The following is a 26,944-nucleotide window of genomic DNA, read 5'->3' as shown; positions in this document are numbered from 1 at the left end:
CTACAATTGTAATCCCTCCCATTTATTCTGAAGGAAACTTCGCTTGAAATGTAATGAGAGTAGAATTTGTTTACTGACTTTTTTCTTTCATTTTAGCATTTACTTATATATCTATATAAGATTTAAAGATTTTTTTTTGTTCCTGCAGGAGCATGCTTTTCCGAAATTCAGTTACGCCCTCTATAAAAACAGGAGACACATGTCGTTTTGAAAGATTTAGGTTATTCGCCTGCTATCTATTCTAAAATGAGTAAATGAGTTTCTATTCAAAAATTTGAGCTTATGAATTTAAAAATTAATAAAAAAAGGTTATATATATTAAAAATACATAACTTTTTTTCTTTTTTCTTGAGTGTTTTAATACATAATATGAATTATTTCAAAAATTCGAAATGATATCTTCTTGAAATATATTGAAAAAAGGGAGAATTTACTTAATACTAGGAAAATTTTCAATTACTTGTAACGCTTCAATTGTTTATTTGAATTTACAAAATGTCAAATGTATTTAAGTTATTTTGATCTGAATAATTCAGATAGGTGTTCGAAGTTGGGTGTTGATGTTTAAAAAAAAATGTAAGCTTATGTAAATCTAAATATCCAGACACTTCCTTATTTGAAGAAACATTTCATTTGCTTATAGATAACCTATTTCTATAGCGAGAGGCATTTATAGTTTTATTGTGCTGTAATTAGTTTCAAAATAAAAAGAAATGTCCGGATTTATTGAAGGACTGTAATGAATTTGGCACGTATCTTAATTAGTTTAAGAATAATCGAATTTTTAATACTTCTCTTTGTAACTTAATTTTAGAATATTTTATAACAGTGTTTTCGTTATTTTACTAACTGCGCTTATACTATGCTAATATAATAAATACATTTTATGTGTACACGTTATTTTGTATAAATAAATTGAAATTCTTAAAATAAGATAAGGAGGGAAGAATCAATCTCAAATTATTATCATGCTACGATGTTTCAGACAAGGGGTTCATCTCTCTCTTTTTTTTATTATTTACATTTAGTAGCATTTTTCCTTTTCAAATATTTTCCCAAGACTATATAAGAAATTCATTTCAAATGAGTTCGATATTAATATAACTTAGAAAACTTATTATAAAAATACCTTTTTTATGTATAATAAAAAGTTCAGCCATGGTTTGTGTAGTGAAAAATCCGAAAGGACCAATAACAGAAAAAGACTAGTTGTTCGACACGAGTACGCAGAAGCAACACACAACCGAAGTGTATACAAAAGCAGAATTTGCATTAAACAGCAGCATAAAAGTTGCAAGGCAAAGAAGCTTCTAGAAAGATATCGTATCTTCGTTCCTAACGCTTATTGTGTCATAGAATGTTTATAGAATTAAATGTCATTAAATACTCCATAGACTGACCCTTTAAATATTGTTATTGCATCTTCAGTTCTGTAAGTTAACAATTTTTTTTAATATAAAATATAGCACATTCAATGAAATTTGATAATATTTATCTCAATATTCTGCAACCAAAGTCAAAGCTTTATGTGATGAGTTCTGTATGTGTTCTAGTCTGATAGAATTGCTGGTTCACCGTTTAGTAGCATTATCTTCTGAATTCTAATTTCATCCAATTTCGAGATTTTATGAAGAAGTATAAGAAGTATCCATTTACTATTATAAGTATCTATTTAATATATTATATTCTTACTAAACAACCCTAAGAGCACTAAGCTCTTAGTGAAAATTCCAAGAGAGACATCCTCACTCAGCCATGCTCTCGCGACTCAACTACTAAATACTCAATTGAGCTCAACTCAGTTGATTACTCTCGGATTTTTACACTTTCTGTGACAAGGCAAAGAAGCTTCTAGAAAGATATCGTATCTTCGTTCCCAATCTATATATCGCTAAAATTCCAGTAGTTTTTTGGAATTTTCGTTTTTGTGGCTAAGGCATGTCATTATTATGGCATCCATTCAGGATCCATTACAGATACCTGTAAAACAGTCTTTCTATCATGGGATTAACTTCTCAAGGAAATAATATTACAAGTAGGAAATAATATTCACAAGGAAATAATATTACATCCTTTTATAAGTAGAAAATATAATAATCTATATCAAGAGCTTACAAATTTTTAAAATTTTATACCTCAACTATAAAAATCAAAAACTTGCGTGCTTTTGGAGATGAAAATCGATACATCCTAAGTAGAGTATTTATAATCATATTATGAAGCATTTTAAATTTAAAACAATTTTATGCCATTCAACAAAGCTTTTTCTATTATGTAAGAATATAAATATAATATAATATATTAAATAGTATAACATTATATAACAGTAAGTATAATATATAATATATTAAATAATATAATATATAATAATAATATAATATAATATATAATAGTAAGAATATAATATATAATAGTAAGAATATAATATATAATAGTAAGAATATAATATATTAAATAGATACTTATAATAGTAAATGGATACTTCTTATACTTCTTCATAAAATCTCGAAATTGGATGAAATTAGAATTCAGAAGATAATGCTACTAAACGGTGAACCAGCAATTCTATCAGACTAGAACACATACAGAACTCATCACATAAAGCTTTGACTTTGGTTGCAGAATATTGAGATAAATATTATCAAATTTCATTGAATGTGCTATATTTTATATTAAAAAAAATTGTTAACTTACAGAACTGAAGATGCAATAACAATATTTAAAGGGTCAGTCTATGGAGTATTTAATGACATTTAATTCTATAAACATTCTATGACACAATAAGCGTACCAAAATTGTATACTTTTACTATATTTATTATAGAAAAGGTCAAGAGTACGCTTTGTTACATACATATAAAAGTTTTTCTTACATTTAAAACAGCAAATATAGACTTATAACAGCACAATAAGAGCTGACGAACAATAAATTACCATGTTCTAAAGTCCCAAACTTGCTATTGTAATTGCAATCTCATTTATCATTGACAATCCGAACCTTAGGAAACAGAACGATGTTCCATTATCCCCTTCATGCCCCTCCGCTCCCCGAACACGTGCCATTCTATAACCTCTATTATTAGATTACGATATTCTGCATACATTTGAAAAGGCAACTACATTCATTTTCCATACTTTCGCTTTGAATAGTGATAATAAACTGTATGGACCTTTTCTATTAAACTGAAAGCATCAATGGTTCAACCGAATTTCGAATATAATATGTATTCAACATTATATTCAAAAGTCATTCGAATCAGAAAAATCGATGAATCAATAATATATATAAGATAAATCTCCTTTCAAGCATATCAGGGAAATTGTTTGGTCTAGCTGATATATAAAAATGTATTAAAAGTGCGATTTAATTATTTTGTTTAATTACTATTTTAATTTAAACGAGTGTGAATGATCCCCCCAAAATTTTCTCTTCTAATACAGATAATACAGAAGTTCTAATACAGATGTTATCCTCCTCCGTCCATATTCTGACAGTCACGAATGCTCAAACTTTTTTATAAGAAATGGTTATTTTATCAGGATCCCATATACGAGTTTTATATGCTCCTTAATATAGTAACAAAATCGGTAATTCTGTTTTACCTGAAGTCATTGGCGATTTTTTTTGACGATTAATCGCTGGCATTCAGTTAAAATACAAGTACCATAAAATCGAATATTTATTTTAGATGGGATTTTTTTTCGATCGATTGAAACCAAAATTTGATGCAGAACTACGATTGTCGTCATAAAATCGAATACCAAATTTCATTCATTAAATTGTTACGTTTTTAATTTAACGCGCTTATAGGCTTGAGGAAGTGCAGATTGATCGACTTTCGACCCTTTGACGGATTGCATTCTGAATTTGATATATATATCTATATTTTAGATGTATGCTAAGCTTATTTGCCAAATTTTGTTTATTTAGCTGTTTACGCTTCATAATTATCATGAACTCAAATAGCCATACAAAGAGATTACCTCTGAATGGATTTCATATAAAACCTGATAGCAATCTCTATAAATTTGGTGTAAAATTGGCTGTAAGTTTGGCTACAAATTTGCATACCAGATTTCATTTGACTAGTACATTTGAGTTTTCGCATTCACAAACTGAGCAACACAAATATCAACATAATTCGAATTCAGAGAAGTAAGATGAAAACGAATGAACGAATTCGAATTTTTTAAAGATTACAGGTCTTTTTTTTGTATAAAAAAATAAAAAATATTGTTACAATTGTTCAGTTCGGCTCATTTTATTTAATGCCATAAAGTTACTTTAGAAATGCTTAAAAATCAAACATTATTTGACATAAATTGCTTGATTCTTAAAATATTTCCAAAGATAAGAAATAATCTCTCTAAAGAAAACATTTATTGTTTCTGCAAGTCTTTCTAAATATAACTTATTGAAATACGATAATTCCGTGAAACATTTGCAGCAGATATCTTTTTTAATTTTAAAAATATATATCTGTTATGGAGAATATGTTCAAATATCTATTGTTTGACTCATAATAACAACTATTAATATTTCAAAAAGAATGAAGAAACTTGCGATCACATGCTGTCTGATGTAATAATATTTTTCTTCCATAAATAAGTTCTGGCCCCAAGAATTCATTATTTTAACTGATGGAAGCTATTTTTGACGTCTAAGAAAAGAATGGCAAATACATCTGGAACATTAGAAATATTGATTACACTTCTTTTAATGTAAAAATAAGCAACAAAATAATGTTACCATAAGTCTTTCAGACACACTCGTTGAAAAAACGATAGAAAAAATTGTAATAAATGGAGATATAATAAAAAATAAAGATGTAATATTTTTCATAAATAGTTATTCTTCGTTTCAGTTACAGACATTTTTATGTGCGGTATATACATGTGATATATGTTGCTTTTTCAACATCTTAACGAGCCTTTTATATTTCAATGCTATAATGTTATTCAAATTAAAATATGCGATAAAAACCGCAATAAGAAATTTTATAATTTAACCTTTCAAAGAGCAGTATTAGAAAAATTAAGATAACTACATATTTTTGTACTTTTGTTATTCTGTAACAAAGGTTCCTTTAAGTTTGACCATATGAGGACGCGTTAACTTGGTAATGTGATAATGCATATATGGTAAAATCCTATATTAAAATAAGAAAGAAAAGAAATAGTATTTTGTTTCTCGAAATTCATGTGAACTTTACTTTTATAAAACAATTACATCCTTCGAAAATTTGACATTTCTAAAAAAAGTAATAGCTTATAAGTCATATTTTTCCAAACTTATTACAGTCTGAAATCTCGTAATGCATTTTTTTTTTCATTTTCCTGCTTGTATGCAAAGTTGACTGGGAAGCAGCGGCGGATTTCGATATTTTGAGGCCCTAGGCAATGTTCATTATGGGACCCCTTTTTTAATATTATGAACAATTTAGTTTCATGATAATGATTTATTTTAGGTCAAATTATTTTTTATTTTATAAATTTTATGAATATGCATTTTTTTTATTTATCCAGTATCCAGGCTGCCCGATATCCACCTTTATACATAACCTTATTGAAGCAAATATTCGGTTTTTTATAAATATTCTTATAGCTAAGTGAACGTAATAAAACATATATAAATGTGAACAATAATACTTGATAAGGTTTTAATACCAGTATAATATTTTATCATTCATAAAATATTTAACAATTCATTCATTTGCCAATTAGGAAAATACAGTTTTTTTTTAATTGACCTGTTTGCGGTTCTGTTTCAGTTTTGAGGCACTATCTAGCTGCCTAACCTGTCTGTCCTGTTGGAAGTCTGTCACTGTTTGATAATAATATCATTGTGAAATCGAAACCTGCAATAAATAGATTTTTGGTTTAAAACTCGTATATATTCTTTTTTTAGAAACAAGCTGCCTTAATCCAGCAATTGGAAGAAGAACTGCGAATGGCGCACCTGCGCAATCCAGAAGCCGACATCCAACACCTAGAGGCTCTCTATGCAGAGAAGGAACATATGACCAAAGAAATTTACCTCCTTCGAGAAACAATAAAGGTGAAGATATATTTTTTCTCAACACATTATTTTCAATCACAGTATTACCTTGTTTTTACATGTGTCAAGGAATCAGAGAATTTGTGGTGTAAATAGTGGAAAGATACTACTTTCAGGGTTAAATATACTCAGGATAAAAGATGTAAACGAGCCATAAATGCTCATTATTAGTATTCTTATGGTTATCCTTTAAGATCCAGATAGTCCAATGTGTGCATGTTAAAAGAAGTCCAACACACTGAATAGTGAAAGATGACGTTTAATTTACAAATATTCTTGAAAATACGGACAAAGCATAACCAAGATGTGTGCAAAGAACAACACTTGTAAACAATAAAAACACAAGAAGATAGCAAATTGCTAAATAGTAAGCAGTTGAGGCTTACTATTTAGTATATCATTGAGTTGAGGCACTCAATGATATGAACTAGATAGCTCGCATGCGATCAACATTTACAAAAAAAGAATGACTGAATCTCGTCATCTATATAGGTTTTCTGACGCAAAATGATGTCACATAGCATTTTTCTAGGAAAAACTTTAGATCCAGGGTTTAACAAATATAGTGTTTTGATTCTTGCGTTTTCCGGAAAGCATTGCTTTTGTCTTAAAATTCGCTGCCAACTGGGCACCAAAGTTGCTAGCAAAGTTGGAGGTCGTTGGATTAGAAGCAATTTAGCAATTATTAATAATTCTTGTAATAATAATGCAAAATACTTCGTTCATCTTCTTAGCACATATCTTAAATAAATATCCAGTGCAATTTAATTTACTATTTTACTTCTGTAATTCAATAACTGGACGAAGGACAGATGCAATATTGCGTATTATGTATAATTTTTTATTTAGTTGTTTTTTTCCCTTGTAAAAAAAGCAGTTTTTTTCCTTGTATTGCACAAAATGCAATAAATGCTCTTTCTTGTACGAAGCTTATAAATTTTTAAGATTGGTTTTATATTTATAGTATTAATAAAGATTTATTCAAGATGTAAAATACAGTTACTGCTTTCCATCAAACTATGTAATTCAAATTTTTTCTAGCCGTTAGTTGCAGAGTCATTCCTTTGAATTTTTTTTTCTCTGTCAATCAGTCTATTTGCTTATTACAAAGATAACTTTAAAACGCTTTGAGGTCGACAAATAAAACTTCATAAACAGTCTTTTCATCAAATTAGTAAATTTCTATAAAATTTTGAGCAAAATCTGCTCTAAGGAAGTCTATTTGTCTGGCTGTTTGAGCACTGGTCAGAATAATAACAAAATGCAAAGAGCTGTGTAAATAAAATTTGGTGCACAGGTTTAGCATATAAAATAGAGATTCGTATGAAATTTTGAACCAAATTTGTCACGTGATTGATCACTTGTTGGTCCATTCTTTCTCATTCATGCAAATGCGATAATAATCAATGAAATTTGTGCTTATAATTTTAATTCACATGTCAGATTTTGGTCTGCAAAAAGGCTTCCAAAACATGTATCCTCAAAATCGATTCAGTAGAAGTGGTATATTCATTGCAAAAGATTTGTACTTTCTAATTATCACTAGATCTGTAATTTGTAACTACTTTGTTGGCATTTGCCAACGCCATTCAAGGTATTCGAGGCCTTATCTAAAATCCACAATTTCATGCGGGAAGACGAGGGGGGGGAATTAAATGGAGGAAATGCGAGAATGTTTCGGGAAGACTGTCCCCCATTGGTTTTTGTCTAAAGATTGAAAGCAGTTTGAAAATAGTAACTTAGATGAAAAGAAATCTACCTTTACCTTCCAACTTGCCGAGAGGAATATAAAGGCAGAAATGAGTAATTGATAAATAAGCTATATTAGCTGTGGTACTAAAATTACATAAATAAATAATAATAATAAAATATTTATAAAATTTCCTGTGAACTGAAAAATAAAAATAATTGCTAGTAGAACCTTAGACATAAGGACCTTTGAGAAATTTAAGTTTTATTTCTTATGCAGTCTGAAATATGCTTTTATGTACAATATGCATGAGATTTTTTAAATTATAACTTTTGCCAATTAAATTGTGACAATCATATCCGATATATTGTTAACAGGATAACAACTCGTTTAGATGGAAACATCTTATAATTTATTAATACAACTAAGACACATTTTAATGTCTGTAAGTATTTATAATGACTACTTTTTTTTGTGAAGGAACTTGAAATGCGGATAGAAACTCAAAAACAGACTCTAGCAGCTAGAGAAGAAAGCATTAAGAAATTAATGGAAATGCTTCAGAATAAAGGCATAGGTAAGTATAAGCGAACATATAGTTCTTTATTATTCCTTATTTTAGTAAACTAATTTACTAAAATACAGTGGCGGATATCCAACTAAACATATAATTTGCTACTGACCACTAGGCTAAGAAGGGACCGCAAGCAGGTCAGTTATAGAATCTCATTTTCCTAGTTGCCAAATAAATGAGTTTATACAAATTTTATGAATAATAAAATATTAGGATAATATTAATAAGTACATTTGAAAAAAATCAGTAAAAATTTCTGCAAATTTTTAAATGATTTTCTAAATGTAAACAAATTATTTTCTCGCTGTGTACGCAAGTTCCGCTTAGCTCAAATATGAGCAGAGCATTCGAGTAGCTTGTAATTATGAGTGCTTAAATGGCTAAAAGGTTAGGGTAATGCTGGAGGTTTACCAGGCTGGATGTTAAAAGAATAAATAAAACTCTCGAAATGTCAAAAAGAGATGTTGGTCGAGCAACAATGCATTTCCTTATAACGTCCCATCATGCTGTAATGGATTCATATTGGGTGATAATTGGACTCCATGCAATTGATATCTTCCTCCAAATTTTAGTTTCCCTTAAGACAAGCTCTGAGACGGGAAGCATTGTTTTTCATTGAAATGAAGGTATTATCGTTGATTTTAAGAAAATATCAAAAACACAAAATGTTCAAGAGTCTCGTTTCTGTTTCTTCCATCGAATTGCTATTTAGGATGACAAACAGATCTGTACAACCGCTTGTTCTTATTTCTGACCAAGACATTAAATCATTACCTGGCATTTATATTATTTCACCCATAAAATTCACATCATTTCTCGTAACACGTTTTCTCCACATTAAGAAGCGAGATTATTTGACTTCAAACAGAATCTTAATTCATTCTTGAAAAGAGCTTGACCCTCCCCCCCCCTCCAGTTGTAATGTTTATCTATCCAGTATTTTTGCACCCTTCGATACTTTACTGTTTTCATAATGCAAATAAAACATATGCATTTATACAAATCGTATTAAAGACGAAGATTTTGTATAGCTTATGTCAAATCTTCTCCTCTAATTTTCTAAAAACACTATACGGATAAATGGATTATTTTTAATTTTTCCTTTTTTGCTCCGAGTGGTTTTTATGGGCAGATAATAACCTTCGATTCATGTTGCTGCATGTGGATGACCTTACCTAATCTTCGGCAAACATCTCAGTCATTCAGAGTTGCTTCTGAAGTCGATAAAGTACACTTAGATCAAAGACATTTAGCACTTGCCGTTATCATGGAATCCTTTTTCAGTTGACCAAATATTTGCCAACTTAATGATTCTGGTAAATCCAGATGGTGGGACATTTGTTGAAGTCCTTCTGCTAAAAGTATTTCGACTAGCTTAATGTTGCAAGGCATATTTTTAGCAATGCAACAGCATATTTTTTTATTCCTAGTCTGCTGACAAAATTTTTTAATTTTGAAAATTACGTATGACGTTGCTGACACTGTTTTGCATAAAGAATATTCTTCCTCTAAATACATTGAAACATTAAACCAATTCGATTAATTTTAATTAGATTTTACACGTTTGTTGTCAATGATGTTGCGAAAGTTGAAATGTCCTTTAATTAATAACGATGTCATTCATAATTAATAGTCTAAAATAATTTCATATTTAAGTATAAGCTAATAACTATATGAAAACATTAATAAAATAAATAATGCTATTGTAACGTAACTAATGTTCAGAAATAATGTTAAAATAAAACAGCTTTAAACTGATTAAATAAAAATGTAGAATATATTGACTTTATTAAAAAAATTAATCTGATAAAATAAAAGTATTTAAATTAATAAATAAACTTTTAATAAAAATTTTTAATAATAGAGTTTTTAAATTTTTATATTTAGTATGACAAAAATTTGGAACAAAAGATTCATTTTTATATTGATTAAGAAGTTTTGAAAATATAATTAAACTAGCTAAAAAAGTCCATCACTTAATAAAAAGATAATGAATGTGCCAAGATAAATTTTACTGATAGAAATAAAATGAACTGGAAGCTATTTATTATAAGCGACCTACGAGAATTCTGAAGAAAACAATCATCGAGACGCAAATGAAATTGAAAAAAAAAATCTGCAATTATTGTTTTAGGAATTTTTTATTTTTAAAAGCGAAGCCATTACAGAACGGATTTTAGTCATTTACAAAAGCAATGTTTCCGATAAGGAGTTTTGTCTTAGACTGGGGGACGTTTCCTGTGCTGTTGAAACAGCTGCAATAATTCTTTTTTTTTTCGTGCCTTTTTTTTTTAATTGCTTTGTTTGAAAACTTCGCCATTGTCACACCAAATATTTTTTTCCTGGAAATAATGTATTTTAGACTCCTTTTTTTCATTCCAATTTCAATAATAAGATTGTGGTTAATTTATTTAACAGCCATAATATTCTTTTTAATCGATTCAATTTCCTTCATTTCCTTATACTAACCAACGTAAATATTCTGCAGTTAAAACGACTCTTTTGTTAGGCTTTGAGTTACTTTTAATAAAAAAAAAAAAAAAAAATCGACATATTTTTTCAAGTAAGCGACTACTTACGGACGTTGAAGAACTCATTCTTTTTTCAGAGACAGGTTCATATGAGAGCGTAAAAATATATACGTACGATTTATAAAAATATGCAATCCATTCTTAAGTTTTTAAAGTTATAGAGATTTTGTTTTGAAATATCACAAAATGCATAAAATAAAAGAAAAAATGATACTTTTGTCATATATACCTTATTTTATCTAATAATTACTTCAAGTACAAAAAAAAAAAGATTTATTTTTATTTTTTATTTTTCTTTGAATACATCTTTTTAAATGCGAAAAATTTTTTCATCAAGTTTTTGCTTTTCAATCTGTGCATAGATTTTGTTAAATTTGTATTTTTATCTCAGAAGCAGGCATAAAGTAATTGAAAGGATTTGTGTTTTCTATTCTAACATAAACAGATTTTATTCAATTAAAACATCACTTAAAAGTTATATTGTAGTCTTTTTCGTAATAATCTTACCACTATTCTTTGATTTGTATTAAAATTGCCAAAAATTCAAAGTTTAATTAGTCGAATATAAAACTTTAATTACCTATTAAAATATTTTGGATATTATTTACGAAGCTATTAATATATTTAATTTTAAATAATGACCATTATTTTAACATAAACTATGTAGCTACATTTATAAATTATATTTTTTAAAAAACATCTCAACTAATTAGCTGCGGTTTTTTGTTTTTAATTATTTATTAATTTTTGTATTCTACAACTTAAATATAAAAAGTTCCTACAGTATTATGTATCTTACTCTAGCCATAATTTTGCATTTGTGTGTTGAATGCTAGTATATTATATCAAAACTATATTAGAACAATTTATAGCTTTAAAACGTTTATTTTAGTGAATGTTAATATAAGATGTTAATTGAGTTTTTATCAAAATAATGGGAATGCATTGCTAAAAAAATATTCTAACCATGTTTTCAAAAATGTTCTATAAATAATACATTAAAATTATATAAAACTACTTTTGTATTTTCCCTAAGGAAATAAAATGATCGAAGAAGAAAGGAAAGAGATGGAAAGGCTGAAAACAAAATTGTACGAAAGTGAGACGCGAGCAAAACATTTAGAAAACCTTCTAGAAGCCAAAGACAAAGATCTAGGAAGATTAAAAGAGGTAAGAATGGATTTCTAAGGAAAATTTAAAGGAAATTATATATATTTTCATAATTTCCAAAATTACTGTAATATGAGTACAACAGAATGCTGATAATTCAAAATAACTGGAATTTCATGTTCTTTACGATGCTATTTTGTTCTAATAACTTAAAATAGACAAGCGTTTTCGAAACAGCTAAAATGAACTAGCTAGCTATTTTCGAATCATTAAGCTATCCCAAAAACAATTCTCGGTGCATGTAGATTGTGGGATACAGTTTTTATTGAAAACTCAAATACAGGATGACTCGAAATGCATAATATTTTAAAAAGAAACGATTTCTAATTCACGTTTCTTTTCTGTTAGGTACGTTTGATCATCCTTTTTGAAAATAATTGCTAATGAGTTTTCAGATTCAACATTTTGTTCTTAACAGTGCATGCATTCCTTTTGGTGTTTTCATACCTTTAATTTCTTCAATGATGTCACTAATATAAGTTGCCTAATGATTCTGTATCCATTATCCGCCATTTCCAAACAATGGCGGATTTTTGACTACTCAGCCCCTTATTGCTGCTATACAGAGAATAGTTCGATTAAAAAAAACTTTATTTTCATACTTGCAAATAAATAAATTTGTAAAATATTCAGATTTAATCCATTATAAAATATTAGGATACTGCTATCAAGTATAATTAATTAGATTCATATATGTTTACACCGCTTACGTTTTTAATTAAAATATGAAATAACAGTGAATGTCTGCTTTAATAATATTATGTGCAAACGTAAATGTCAGGCAAACTGGTGTCATGATAGATAAATAATGATAAATATATTTTCGCAAAGTAATCAAGTAAAAAAATGACTTCTAATATTAACCATTAACGTATTAATACTGTGTTGAAATGTAAAATTAATTTTTACAGTTTGTTAAAAAAAATAGCTCCATAGTATACACTACCGAGGCCCGCAAATTACCTAAATTCGCCTCTGTTTCATATCCTCTGAGCATGATGGCCTTCTATGTGTAATTCTCTACAAATAATACTCATTTCCTTCTGGTGAACACCATTTTATTTTCGGACACATTTTTTGTGCCACTTCATGTAGACTGTTACAGATTAGGACACCTCTCACAGTTGGATGCCTCGTCTCTCTCACAGAATCGTTCTTACACACTCTACGTTCTGATACAAAAAAGGAATTAACAGAACTTTGTACTCGACAGATACGCCATCTATCGGCGTGAAGCTGTAACACTATGAACTTTTCGTCACTCAAAGTATATATTAGTGTGTATGATATATCACTTTTGAGATTCAATGGATCATAGTGAATATTTACAAAAATTTTCTCAAAGTCATGTCATGAGAACAATTACAGTATATAATGTTTCTATAAAAAATTATTTAATGAAGATCGACCCTGTGAAGATCTATTAGATGCTCTACGACATTCCAAAGACATACGTAAATAGATGTGTTTTACCTTAAAATACTATTTTGAGGTTAAATAATTACATCGAGGATTTTTCAAAGTTCCATCATGGTCAAACGCATACTTTCTTTTGAAATGTAGTGGACAATATCCATTCAGAAAAAAATATTGAGTAAAAAAAAAGAAATTGTCAATAAAGGACAAACATAGCGTAAAATGAAATTTTTCGAAAAAGAAAGAATATTATAAAATATGCCAAAAAGTGAGGATTTATAAAACTATTCCTATCAGCAAAATTTCAAGATTATTATCATTCAATTTCATTAAATTCAATTAAATTCATTAAAATCATTCATTAAATTCATTAATTAATTTCATTACATTCATTCATTCAATTAAATTCAATTTCTTAAACCTCGTATGTGCATAGGCATTTTTGATTTTCCGGAAAGGGGCAGGTTAGTGAAGCCAGGACAGAGAACCAGAAATTGCAACTATTCTCCACATCTGGTCACTGTACCATTCATTTTAATGATAACTTGACCCTGCATAAAGTATGCAAACGATAACACGACTTTGCATATATTCAAGAGAACAACGTTAAAACTGCCTATTACTCGTTGAAATAAATTAAATGCATTATGTGCTAACAATATATTTATGGATTTATTGTTTATACTAAATCTAATTATCCTTTTTTCTTAAATTTCGCGTTTTAAACTTTTACTTTGAATTAAAATAAAATTTGATTTAAGAATGAAATAAATCTAGGGCATATTTGCAATTTGAAGCAGAAAATCCCAAACGGAGATTTTTTCCGTCCGTATTTTAGGCATTGCTGTTAATTACATTAAAACAGCCTTTTTTACCATTTTAAACATTTTAAAGAAGTGATAAATAGTTCAAAAATGAATATATGATAGTTTTTATTAATATTATGAGTTAAAACAAATACCATTTTGTCTCTGTCAGGTTACTTCACTGCCTCCCCTTTTTTCGTCTTTTCGTGATACCCAAACATTAACCACAATCATTAACTTGATCCGTTATATCCTCAGCAGGTAGTTGTATAAGTTCTAGGCAGAAAAATAAAAGGCCGGAAGATGTAATAAGGACTTGGCAAATATGTTTCAGACTTACCAAATAATTCTAACTCAATTCAATCTATAATAACAATAAGAAAAAAATATATTACTTCTCTTCTATTCATAAGTTCATCAATATTTCATGAAAGTAAGAAATATCCGATGATAACTTGGCGCGAGTAATGCAGAAACAATTTTTGAAGCAGACAGCAGGATCCATTAGCTAAATAACCAGATTTCCTGAGCTACAAATGCGAGTAATTCTATTCTATGGCAAAGGGTCAACATCGCGGGCTGCCATAGCTACTCTAAGACATCTTGCGCTTAACTTTACCATTAACATTAAGAAAAGCACTAACGTATAATGTATACATAACGTTCCCAAATGAATTCTGATTCTGAAAGGGAATGGATTATTTTGAAAATGTCGACAGAGATTGAATCATTAGTTTGAAGGAAGGTGCAAGCGCCTATGAATCTAAATATGCACCAATTATATGTTATCATAAAGCTTATTGTTAGCTGTAAAAAAAAGAAGGAAATCCATTAACTAAAATATTAATGTGAAGGATTATTTCTATGAATATTTATTTAAAAAAAACAATGAAATTTAAAATTATGTAAAGTTTTTTTAATTTAATTTTGACTTTCTCCTATATGTAGTATAGAAAAAGTATAGTAATTGGCAAAAAATTCGAACAAGAGGTTTTAGTAAATTTCCACGTTTTAAACTTCCCTGAGTTTGCAAAACACAATTTTAGAAAATGTCCGCCCGTCTGGCTGTCTATGATAAATATAACTCAAAAACGCATTGAGCTAGACGATTGAAATTTGGTATGTGGTCACGACATCAAATTGGCATATATCTATTAAATTTTGAGTAAAATCTATTCAGAGGAAGTCGGCTGTTCGAATATAAGTTAAGTTGACAAGATAATTACAAAACGAAGAGAACTAGACAGATGAAATTCGGTATACATATTTAACAACTGTAGTGTAGACACCTGTCAAATTTTGAGCTAAATCCAACTACGAGTTGACTGTCTGTCGGTCTGTACATTCAGAAACATGTAAATGTGATAATTCAAAAACACCACTTAAATATATCAAATTTGGTATGAGAATCTGTGACTACAAGTGCAGTTTTGTGTCAAATTTTTGTTTCAATCTGTTGAGAACAGCGTGTCTAAAACAAAATTCGATTTTGGGATATTATTAATGTATGACTAAAGTTAATCGCCAAATAACTCGCCAAGTATAACAAGATCGATTCAATAAAAATTTTAAATTCACGCCAAAAGTTAATATTTCGTAGCTGTTGCACGCCGATGCCATGTAAGGCGTGTTTTTTTTTTTCGCATAATAAGTTTATAAGAGTGTATGCGAGAATGTGATTTTGATTTGAACTACAGATGCAATTTATAATTTCTGTTAATATTATTTAATGTGAGCTGCTTACTTATGGGTAATAAGCGGGAAAATTCTGCTCAACTATTTGAAATTCGGCATATAATGAGAAAAAAAAATGTGATTATTTTATCTTAAACCAGAGCATTTAGACATTTTTGCATGATTCACTCGACGAAAAGAAATATTTCTGTTTGCAAATCATAAATGTAGAACAAATGACTAGTCGATCTATTGCTTCAATGTAAGCATTATACATAAATATTTTTCCCAGATCACAATAAATAAATGCACCTTCAATTTTATCTTGCCTTATCGATCGGGATAATAATGAATTAAAAGTTAAAAAGAATCATATGTATTATGTATTTCTGTGTCAGTCAGTTCGTAATCTATGTTTTTATATAATGTTTTGAAAAGTTTTTATTATAATTTTTCTGAAATAAATGAGTGTTCTTCCTTATGATAACTGTATTTTTGTGGTTGCTATTATAAATTTAAATCTATTCAAGTTTCATAAAGGGTTCGTGGTGTGCTATTATTAGTATAGTTTTTCAATCGGTGAATTTAAAAAAAAAATGTTCTTGAATGTCTACTCATTTAATGCCACGAACATTGTGCATAATAGCAATTCTCTGGAAGATTTTCAAAATGAATTAAATGCAAATTATTATTAAAGCGAATATTTCGATTTATTTAGAGGATTTAGCAAATTATTCATCCGAAAAAATATTGGAAATTTCTAGGGTTTCTATATCTAGGGTCTTCACTTTTCAAGTCGAAGGAACATCTGTCAAAATGAACAGTCAAAATGAAATTCTTTGATAATGTTTTAATATTCTTCAATAGGGATATAGCTTAAAGGGGGAATTCTGAAGGATTTCATAATCGCAGGTAATCAGAAGTGATTGAATGTTTAATGATAACAAGCAATACGTCTGCGTAAGACCTGAAGATAACGGATTTATGCAATCTTTACACTTACAGATTCCATTTCCAACTGTTCCTAGAAGCAATTATTAATAATAATATCTAATTATTTTAATTTAATTTGTACAAAATTCATTTCTTACCATGGTAAAATTTTCCTCTTACTAGGTACATTGTTCTGAATATTTCTGTAATGATGTGCAGATTACTGCTAGGCACAATTGTGACGATGATGAATTATCCAACAGAAGTGTTGGATAATTACTGACATCCAAAATTCGAATCCTTCAAAATTCATGTTGGCACGTGATTATATGTAATACATATCAGAAGATTCAACTTAAAATTTTGCTTCTGAATTTTCTTCTTGCTGTATTTCAGTTGTTTTCGTGTCATTTCAGGTGGATGAGCTTCGAATTGAATTAAATAAAAGGGACCAAGAAATTCTCGCCATGAATGCCAAAATGAAGACGTTAGAGGAACAGCACTATGACTACCAGCGCCATATAGCTGTACTCAAGGAATCATTATGCGCCAAAGAAGAACATTATAACATGCTTCAAGCAGACGTGAGTTAAAATTCCTAGTTTTTCTCAACAGCATCTGATGAAGAATGCTGCATGTCCGGTCTCAAAGTAATCGGGAGGAAAGGTTTATAATGAAAGAAATATGCATAATACTTTCATTTGATTTAGAGGACAACTACTGGAAGACAAGTTTCTCTATAGATAACTACAGTACAGTGTGAACACCACTAAGGACCCCTCATCTAAACACATTAGAAAAAAAAATCTTTTAGTGTTAAATACTTAGTACAAGTACTAAATGACATCTGAGGTATTATTGGACGATGAATAGGAAGAGGAACCTTACTGAGTGATTTCCCCAGATTTCTAGATTTTAAATCATTGGAACAACACTACAAATATTGTGAGGAACCTTACTGAGTGATCCCCAAGATTTCTAGATTTTAAATCATTGGAACAACACTACAAATATTGTGAGGAACCTTACTGAGTGATCCCCAAGATTTATAGATTTTAAATCATTGGAACAACACTACAAATATTGTGAGGAACCTTACTGAGTGATCCCCTAAATTTCTAGATTTTAAATCATTGGAACAACACTACAAATATTGTGAGGAACCTTACTGAGTGATCCCCTAAATTTCTAGATTTTAAATCATTGGAACAACACTACAAATATTGTGAGGAGCCTTACTGAGTGATCTCTCAGATTTCTAGATTTTAAATCATTGGAACAACACTACAAATATTATGAGGAGCCTTACTGAGTGATCCCCAAGATTTCTAGATTTTAAATCATTGGAACAACACTATAAATATTGTGAGGAACCTTACTGAGTGATCCCCTAAATTTCTAGATTTTAAATCATTGGAACAACACTACAAATATTGTGAGGAACCTTACTGAGTGATCCCCTAAATTTCTAGATTTTAAATCATTGGAACAACACTACAAATATTGTGAGGAGCCTTACTGAGTGATCTCTCAGATTTCTAGATTTTAAATCATTGGAACAATACTACAAATATTATGAGGAGCCTTACTGAGTGATCCCCAGGATTTCTAGATTTTAAATCATTGGAACAACGCTATAAATATTGTGAGGAAACTTACTGAGTGATCCCCCAGATTTATAGATTTTAAATCATTGGAACTACATTACCAATATTGGGTAATTACAAAAAGTTTCCAATTTTAATAATTTAAAATAATCATTTAAGCATTTTCAGAATTTCTAACGATATTATCAATAAACTTAATTATTTTGCAAATTCACTTTTTGAGTAGTTCTTTAATTCAAAAAAAGTTTTTATATAAAATTGTATGTTATTTCTTTCAGTATAAAATATTACATTTGGAAACTGTTTTTCAGATAATATAGATATAAAAGTTGCTTTCTGAAAACATCATCAAAATCTTCTTATTACCATCAAATCTGTTAGAAGTTATTAATAAATGCCGAATAAATGTAAAACTTTTTTTGATGTGGAATATCATGGAAATGCCTTATGTAGTAAGATCATCGATGATAAAATTTTATTCCTATTAAAGGGAATAAAACAGTATGAATATAATTTTAAGTTAAATCTCTTTTTATGCTAAAATAAGATGGTATCAAACATGGTATTAGAGTCATTATACAAATGATGTTAACCAATTTTGAATTCGAGTTCCTTATTAAAAATTTTAAAAAAAGCTTGAAACCAATTTTTTAAAATTATTAAAGATCTGTCTACAGTATAACTACAAATAAAACTAATTGATTATCCTTATATAAGAAGCAGAAAGCCGTTGCATAAACAGATTAAATTACGATTTACTGAAGAGTAAAAATTAATTAACCGTATTTTTTTTTTAATTTTTAATTTTTGCAGTGCCATATTTTAAGTTTTTCTTGGCAAACTATTTTGATAACAGAACATGAAATCAGAATTAATCTAGCCTATTAATATAAACACGTGAGCGAAAAATGAGCCTAGCACTGGGTGACAATGTCAGTGAAAGGAAGTTTTTGAATATTTATCGAAGTTGATATTTTTTTCAAGATTTCAACTTATACATAGTTAATGTTTTACAAAGTAATAATATTTATTGCATCTTTACGCTATCGTTATGAATAAATAAATGCACGTTTCTAAAACAAATTTTTGAGATTTTCATTTCAGATTTTATTTGATTTTCGCTTAATAATATGTCAGAAAATATTAAAAAATTAGACAAATGCTAAAAGTGAACCATTTTTAATAATATAAATAAAACAGAGTTAAAATGTAGTAAAATATGTTCGAGTTAAACATTGCGAATTTAATTTCTGAGGGTTTTTTTTTCTTTCTTTAACTCTTTTATAAAGTCCTTAGTAAAATACTTTAAATACTTTATATACTTTATTCTTAATGTAAAGGAATTGTAAAAGCACATAAATCAAGGCTTGATTCATCTTCGACCGAAATTTCAGCATGCTTAGTTTTCTTTTATGTGGGACATGATTTTTCGTATTTTGGTAACCATCTTGATTTATTCATTTATCAAAGCATAAAAAATAAAACAAATGTCAAAACATTAATTATTTTTCAGTATTATAAGAACAACAAAGCAGTTCTAAAATGTGTGAAAGATCTAATCATAACAAAATTGAAAACTGAATTTTTATTTTTAATTTCTTTTCCCAATTTCTTAGATAGTACAATAGTGCAAATTTTATATTCATTAAACATATTCAAATAAAATAAATAACTTAATTTTAAGACTGAAATAAATTCTTGGGGATATTTAACTGAAACTAAAAATACTTAGTGTGCTTTTGATGAGCCGTATAAAAAATTCCTATTTAAGAAGTAATCTTGGTTCATTTATTTATCAGAATACAATAAAAATTGAGCAAATGCCAAGAATTTATTCTTTTTTAGCAACAGAAAAATACAAGCCATTCCTAAGATGTGTATAAGCCCGAAACAAAACAAAAATGCTATGTGGATTGCGTCCTCCACAATTTCTTAAGCAAAATAAACTCGCTATTTATCCAAGTATTTCAACTGACTACTACGAAACTTGTTAAAGCTCGTAAATATATGCTTGAAAAGTCCTTAGCTGAAACTAATGATACTATCTCTTAAGCGGGGTGTATCAAATTGTATTTCTTTCAGTACTAAACATTTCCCCCTTTTCTTTTATCATCTTGGTTCATTAATTTATCAGAAAATATAAAAAAAATAAAGAAATGCCAAAAAAAATATATATATATATAAAAAATTCTGAAACACAGCGAAATTGAAATCTGAGTTTTCATCTTAAATCTTCGTCAAAGAATCTTAGACAAAATAATCCTATCATTTATTCCAAGTATTCCAACTTAATTCAAAAGGATTTGTCAAAGCCCGAAAATAAATGCTTGATTCGTCTTTGGTCAAAAATAAAAGATACTATGTCTCCCTTAAGTGGGGCGTATCAAAAGCGAATTGCATTTCTTTGAGGCACTAAACATCCCCCCTTTTTCTCTCTGTCGAAGGTGGAAGAACTCCGTCAAAGACTGGAAGAGAAGAACAAAATCATCGAGAAGAAGACGCAGCAGACCATGACTGCCACCCAGGAAAGAACCCGCCTCAGCCAGGAAATGCAAGAACTGAGGGACCACATGGACATCAAAGACAGAAAAATCAATGTCCTGCAGAGGAAGGTTCGTATTTCTTCATTCTCTCGCCTCTCATTTCTCTGGTTAATGGTGACATGATTTCTTTGCACCCTCCCTCGAGTTGTCTCGCTTCAAATATAAATAACAGCAAATCAGTTGTAATTTACTCCCCTATCGGGTAAAAGCTGATGGATCTGTTTTGGGGCAAGAAAGTGCTTTATCAGAGAAATAAATTGGCGAGAAGAAAGGGGGTTTTGTACATCATAAATCTTAAAAACTGTAGAAAGGTTGAATACGTGAAACTGATTAAATATTTTTAATGACAATTAGCAGATTTTTTTTTAAGGATTAAAAAGTTTTAAGATAAATATGCTTTATTTAAGAGTTTGTACATACCATTGTTAGGATAAATTAAATGGAATAACTGAATTCCTTAAAAATTATAATTTCATACATAAGATTATAGTATTCATTATTACCAAACTTTTTTTAAATTTAAATTTTAAAAAATTAATTCATTGGAAATTTTATGTTACATTTTTAAATAACAATATTGAAGCCAGCTTTTTAAAATACAAGACTTTGATTTTTAGCATCAAATATTTCTTAACAAATAAGAAGAAAAAATGTAAAATTTGCTAATAAATTTCAAATTAAATTCTTCTGTAAACAATGTATAATAACAGATTCATGGGAAAAAATGAATTTCTATGGTAAGCTATTATTAAACAAAGCTATAGTTGGATCGTTTAGCTTTTCATTAACATACATTATACATTTATCAATTAATCATAGATCTAAAATAGTCTGAAAATATTTAAACTTCGGTATCGATAAGTTCCAAATTCAAAAATCGACTCTACCAATGATCCGTTGCATAAGAATCTTTCTCCTTCGCTGAAGTGGCGAATATTTATTACAGCATGGAATGCCAGCATAAATGTTTTTCTTATAATCTGATAAAAGTTCAAAACTACAAGGTCCGTCCCGAAATAACCCTCGCACTTTTTTAAAAACAGTGATGACTTAATATAATGATGTTAATATAAACAGTGATAACTTAATATTTTAATAATGGGATAAAAAAAATAATGATGGTATAATAATGTTGGGATATATAAAAACAGGATAATAATATCCTTTTATATCAATTTCAATTTCCATATCAAAATTGATTGTATTATGTATATTATTGTATTATTCCAAGACAAAAATGATTGTATTTCAAACAATTCATTTGTATATATATGAATAGAACTGCATTCATTATCCAAACAAGCAGAAAAGCTCGTTGTTTTTGGTCAGCTGTAATACCTTTTTCCATACTCGACTCATTTCTTTTATAATAATTTCTCTTACGTGTTTTTTCATTCAGTTAGTTTTGCATAAAATTTCACATTGCGTTTATCTAATACAAAGAAGTAGCATCAAATAAAATTTTACAGCTAAGTAAACAAAAGGATTTATTCACATATCTTTCTTTTGTTTTCTCCATTTGATTTTTACAAATAAATATATTTTTAAGAAAGACTCATGAAGATCACCATTTTCAGCTTTAATCATAATCTCAAATATCGCAACTATTTTTTTAAAAAAAGGCAGCATATGGAGACATGCCACTATTTCGACAGCTTTTAATGATATTTTTGCTAACTCTCAGCGATAATGTTAAATGACTTTTGTTCTATCAATAAAGTTGAGTAATAATCATTACTTATTCATACGTTCATAATTTTAATACTGGCTTAGGCGGTCCCCTTACTTATGCTTATAAAAATTTAATGAACATAGAAAATTAATATAACATAGAAAGATGTCAGAATCATTATCATACGCTTAACTTATTCTTGTGCGAAGAAAGAATGCTATATTAAAAGTAATGTAATGTGAAATTTAAGTATAATAATAACTAACATTCAAATAATAATGTTTCTTTTAGATTGAAAACTTGGAAGATTTACTCAAAGAAAAAGACAACCAGGTAGACATGGCTCGCGCTCGATTGACAGCAATGCAGGCACACCATTCGTCTTCAGAGGGTGCTCTTTCAAGTCTCGAAGAAGCAATAACCGATAAAGACAAGCAAATTCAGCAGCTGAGGGAGCAAAGAGACCGGGCAGAACAGGAACGCAACGAGGAACGCGAGTTGCACGAACGTGAAATCGCGGAATTCAAAATGAAGATGCACAGCATGGAAAGCGAGATGGAAAAATTGCAGGTTCGTCTAGAAAAAGTGGCTGCTGAAAAAGACAGAGTGGAAGCCAAGCTCGAAAACTCCCAATCAGAGCTGGGCCAAGCAAGGGCGGAGTTGGAAAAGATCCAGAGTGATCAGAACAAGTATCAAAGCGAATGGGACCGCCAACGCAGCGAAACATCTTGGCACAGCATTGAAAATGAAAGACTCAGAGAACAGCTGGAAAGAATGAAGATGGAGTTGGAAAAATCTCAGAGCACGATTGGTAAAAGTCATCTTTATCAATCGGAAGAAGTGATACGACTCCAAGAACGGTTAGAGAAATGCCAATCAGATTTGAGAAGAGCCCAAGCCGAATTAAGGATGAACCAAGCAGAGCAAGAAAGATCCAGGGGAGAGATGGAAGCAATCCAAGAAAAACTGGAGAGATCTCAGGGAGAAATTTACAGGTTAAAAGCCAAATTGGAAAACGCTCAAGTAGAAAAGGAGAGCCTGCAGGAGGAATACGATCGGGTCCAAGCAGCAGTTTCACGTTGCCATACCGAGAGAGATGCTGCAATGACAGAAGCAGAAAAGCTGAGGACTGAACTCGAACGAGTCCAAACTAACCTGAGCAAAGCTCAACTGCAGCATGAGAAGACACAAGCTCTCTTGGATAAGGCGCAACTGGATGCCGATCGCATTCAAGAAAAGTTGGACAAATCCAACGCCGAAGTCCGACGATTACAGTCAGAGAGAGAGCGCGCCCAATGCGAGATCGAGGGTCTCCAAATGCAGCTGAGCCAAGTTCAGATTCAGTACCAACGAATTCAAAAAGACAAAGAAACGTCACACATCGAGATGGAAAAATCTCGAGAAAAATATGACCGTGCCCAGAGTCAGTTGCAACGCCTTCAAAAAGAAAAAGAAGTCTTCCAATCCGAGATGGAGAAACTGCAGGAAAAAATCGATGTGCTGCAGACGCAACTGAACAAAGCACAGAAAGAAAAAGAAAACTCTCAAGCAGAATTCGAGGTTATCAGGGAGAGACTGGAGAAGACCCAGAATCAGTTGGAGAAATACCACATCGATTATGACACATCTCAGGCAGAACTTCATGTATTGAGAGAGAAACAAGAAAAGATGCAATTACAACTACAGAAAGCAGCAGAGGATCGAGAACTCTCTAGAGCAGAATATGAAAAACTTGTAGAAAAATTAGAGCGTTCTCAAAGCGAATTGTACAAAATGCAATCTAAGTATGAGCAGGCACAGGCAGAATTGGATAGAGTAACGCTAGAAATAGAGAAATCTCACATCATTGCCAACAAAACCAAAGAAGATGCACGTAAATCCTTAGAAGAGTTCGATACCTTAAAAGAAATGTACGCCAGAAATTACTCACAATTAACCAAAACAAAGGAGTCAGAAGAGAAGATGAGAGTAGAACTTGATAGATGTCAGATGGAATTAGAGGTCATGAGAGATAGGCATGAGAAAGGCCAAATAGAGCTGCGACGATTACAATCGGAACGAGATAAACTTCAAGCTGATTTAGATCATATGAGCATTGAATTAGAAAGAATTCAAAGTCAAGTTGGGAAATCGCAAACAAGCCATGAAAAATCTCAAGAGGAACTTGCTAGACTACAAGTTGAAGTTGAAAAAGTATATGAAAAACTTGACAAATCTCAGTCAGAACTTAGGCGAGCTCAAACCGAGAAAGATAGATTGCAGTCTGAAAAAGAAAGTGTCCAGGCTGAATTGGAACGCTATCAGTCACAGATGTCCAAATATCATAATACCCAAGAAAAATCCCAAGCTGAATTCGAGAGACTGCGTATTGATTTGGAAAAGTACAAAGATAAATATGAAAAAGCAATTTTAGAAGCCGAAAGAAATGGCCAGCAAAAAGATTTATTTAGTGCTGAAATACAAAAACTGCAGTCAGAAATAGAGAGGATTCGTTTGGAGAAAGGAGTCACTCTAACTGAAAGAGAAAAACACAACCAAGAAATAGAACGGTTGCATATAGAAGTAGAGAAAGCAAAAGACAAGTACGAGCAAGCAATGAATGAGCTGAAAAAACTTCAAGATCTCAAAGCAAAGAAAGCCGATCCAGAAACATTACGTAAGGAAGCTGAAGCTGCTCAGGCGAGAGTTGAAAAGATTGCTGTTACCGAGGAAAGAACCAAGCAGGAGATAGAAAGAGAAGCCAAAGAAGTAGAAAGAATGAGAGATAGATTAGAGAGGGTGCAAGTAGAATTGTTGAAAACGAAGGATGAAAGAGATGCTCTCCTAAAAGAAGTACAAACATTGACTATGTCATTAGAAGAATTTAGATCCAAATTAGACACTCACACGTTTACTCAGAAGGAAATAGAATTCCACCAGAATGAAGCAGCTCGTCTGAAGCAGCTGTTGAGCAAATCGGAAGCCGAAGTGCAACGAACATTGTCCGAAAACAGCCGCTTGCAGATGGAAATCGAGCGCTTAAAGCAGGACATGGAAGATTCAGAAAGCTACGCCACAAAGATGAAAGACAGTCTAGAAAAGCAACAGGCGGAATACGACAGAATGAGATCAGAAGTAAAGAAAATGCAAGACAAATTGGAATTATCTCAAAAAGAATTGCGAAAGATATCTGATGAGAAGGATACATTACAGAAACAGGATGTCAAAAAAATGCAAGACAAACTGGAACTGGCACAGAAAGAGCTTCGAAAATTGTCCGATGAGAAAGAATCTTTGCAGAAACAACTCAAGGAATACGAGGCCGAATTGGAACGCACAAAAACATCCGTCGGACAGCAATCAGCCGAAATACAAGAAGCATCGAAATCAGAAATTGACAAATATAGAAAAGAAATTTCTAAACTTCAGAATGAGTTGCAGCGAATCGAAGGGCAGCTCCAAGAGACGGTGAATGAAAACCAAGACCTACGAACAGAGTTGGAGCGATCTCTGGATGCTTTGGCTACCATTCATAAGCAATTAGAAGACACCAATGCTGATTTGGCCAAAGCTCGAGAACAAAACAAACAATTGAAAGCCGAACAGTTGAAGTCTCAGAAGCTTTCCGGAAAGGCGACAGCGAACGAGAGAGAAATCGAGTCCCTTAGGAATGACCTTGAAAGGCAGAAATCCGAAACTCAAAGGTTGCAACAAGAAAATCAACAACTTAAAAAGCAGTTAGAGAAAGCACAAGAGGAAGTGAAAGGATTTGGTGTCGAGCGTGAAAGATTTCAAGCTCAACTGGAAATGCTCGTGCAAGAATTGGAGAAAAGAGAGGTAATACATAACTTGTTTCTTCATTTTTTTTAGTACAAAAAGAAATATGTTTAATAATTTATAATTAATTCATTTAAATAAATTTAATTCAATTATTAATTTATAAATTAATTCAATTTTAATTAATTCCTTTTAAAGTGGAATTTTTCCGAAAACAGTGGGGAAGGGAACCCTTTTTATCTTGTGCTATTTAAATAATTTAAGCAATGGTGGGAAAAAAATGTGAAGGAATTGCCCTATCTTCTTTTAAAAAAGCAGTTGTCTCCTTTGAAAGGTTAAGACTTTATTTTATTTGACAAAATAGTAGTGAAGAAACATTCAATGAATTTAATTGTATTTATCAAATTCAGTCATTCAACTTGAAATTTTGAATATACTGCAAAACAGATTTCATGATTTATGGAATATATTAGTGCTTTATTCAATAAAAATTTATTTGATTCAATAATAAATAT

The 26,944-nt window shown here is 30.2% G+C and overlaps 1 protein-coding gene across 1 annotated transcript in view; it reads left to right on the top strand.

The window, feature by feature from the left end:
* Positions 1-26,944, top strand: part of LOC129963391 (myosin-14-like) — a 131,769-nt gene that overhangs the window by 92,285 nt on the left and 12,540 nt on the right. The window contains exons 4-9 of the mRNA XM_056077731.1: positions 5,908-6,057; positions 8,228-8,324; positions 11,889-12,022; positions 17,268-17,435; positions 20,903-21,070; positions 22,965-26,489. Coding sequence (XP_055933706.1) covers positions 5,908-6,057; positions 8,228-8,324; positions 11,889-12,022; positions 17,268-17,435; positions 20,903-21,070; positions 22,965-26,489 — 4,242 coding nt within the window. The remainder of the gene's footprint in view (positions 1-5,907; positions 6,058-8,227; positions 8,325-11,888; positions 12,023-17,267; positions 17,436-20,902; positions 21,071-22,964; positions 26,490-26,944) is intronic.

The sequence above is a fragment of the Argiope bruennichi genome, chromosome 3, assembly GCF_947563725.1.
Source record: "Argiope bruennichi chromosome 3, qqArgBrue1.1, whole genome shotgun sequence".
Lineage (NCBI taxonomy): Eukaryota > Metazoa > Arthropoda > Arachnida > Araneae > Araneidae > Argiope > Argiope bruennichi.
This window is presented reverse-complemented; position numbering and strand designations above follow the sequence as displayed.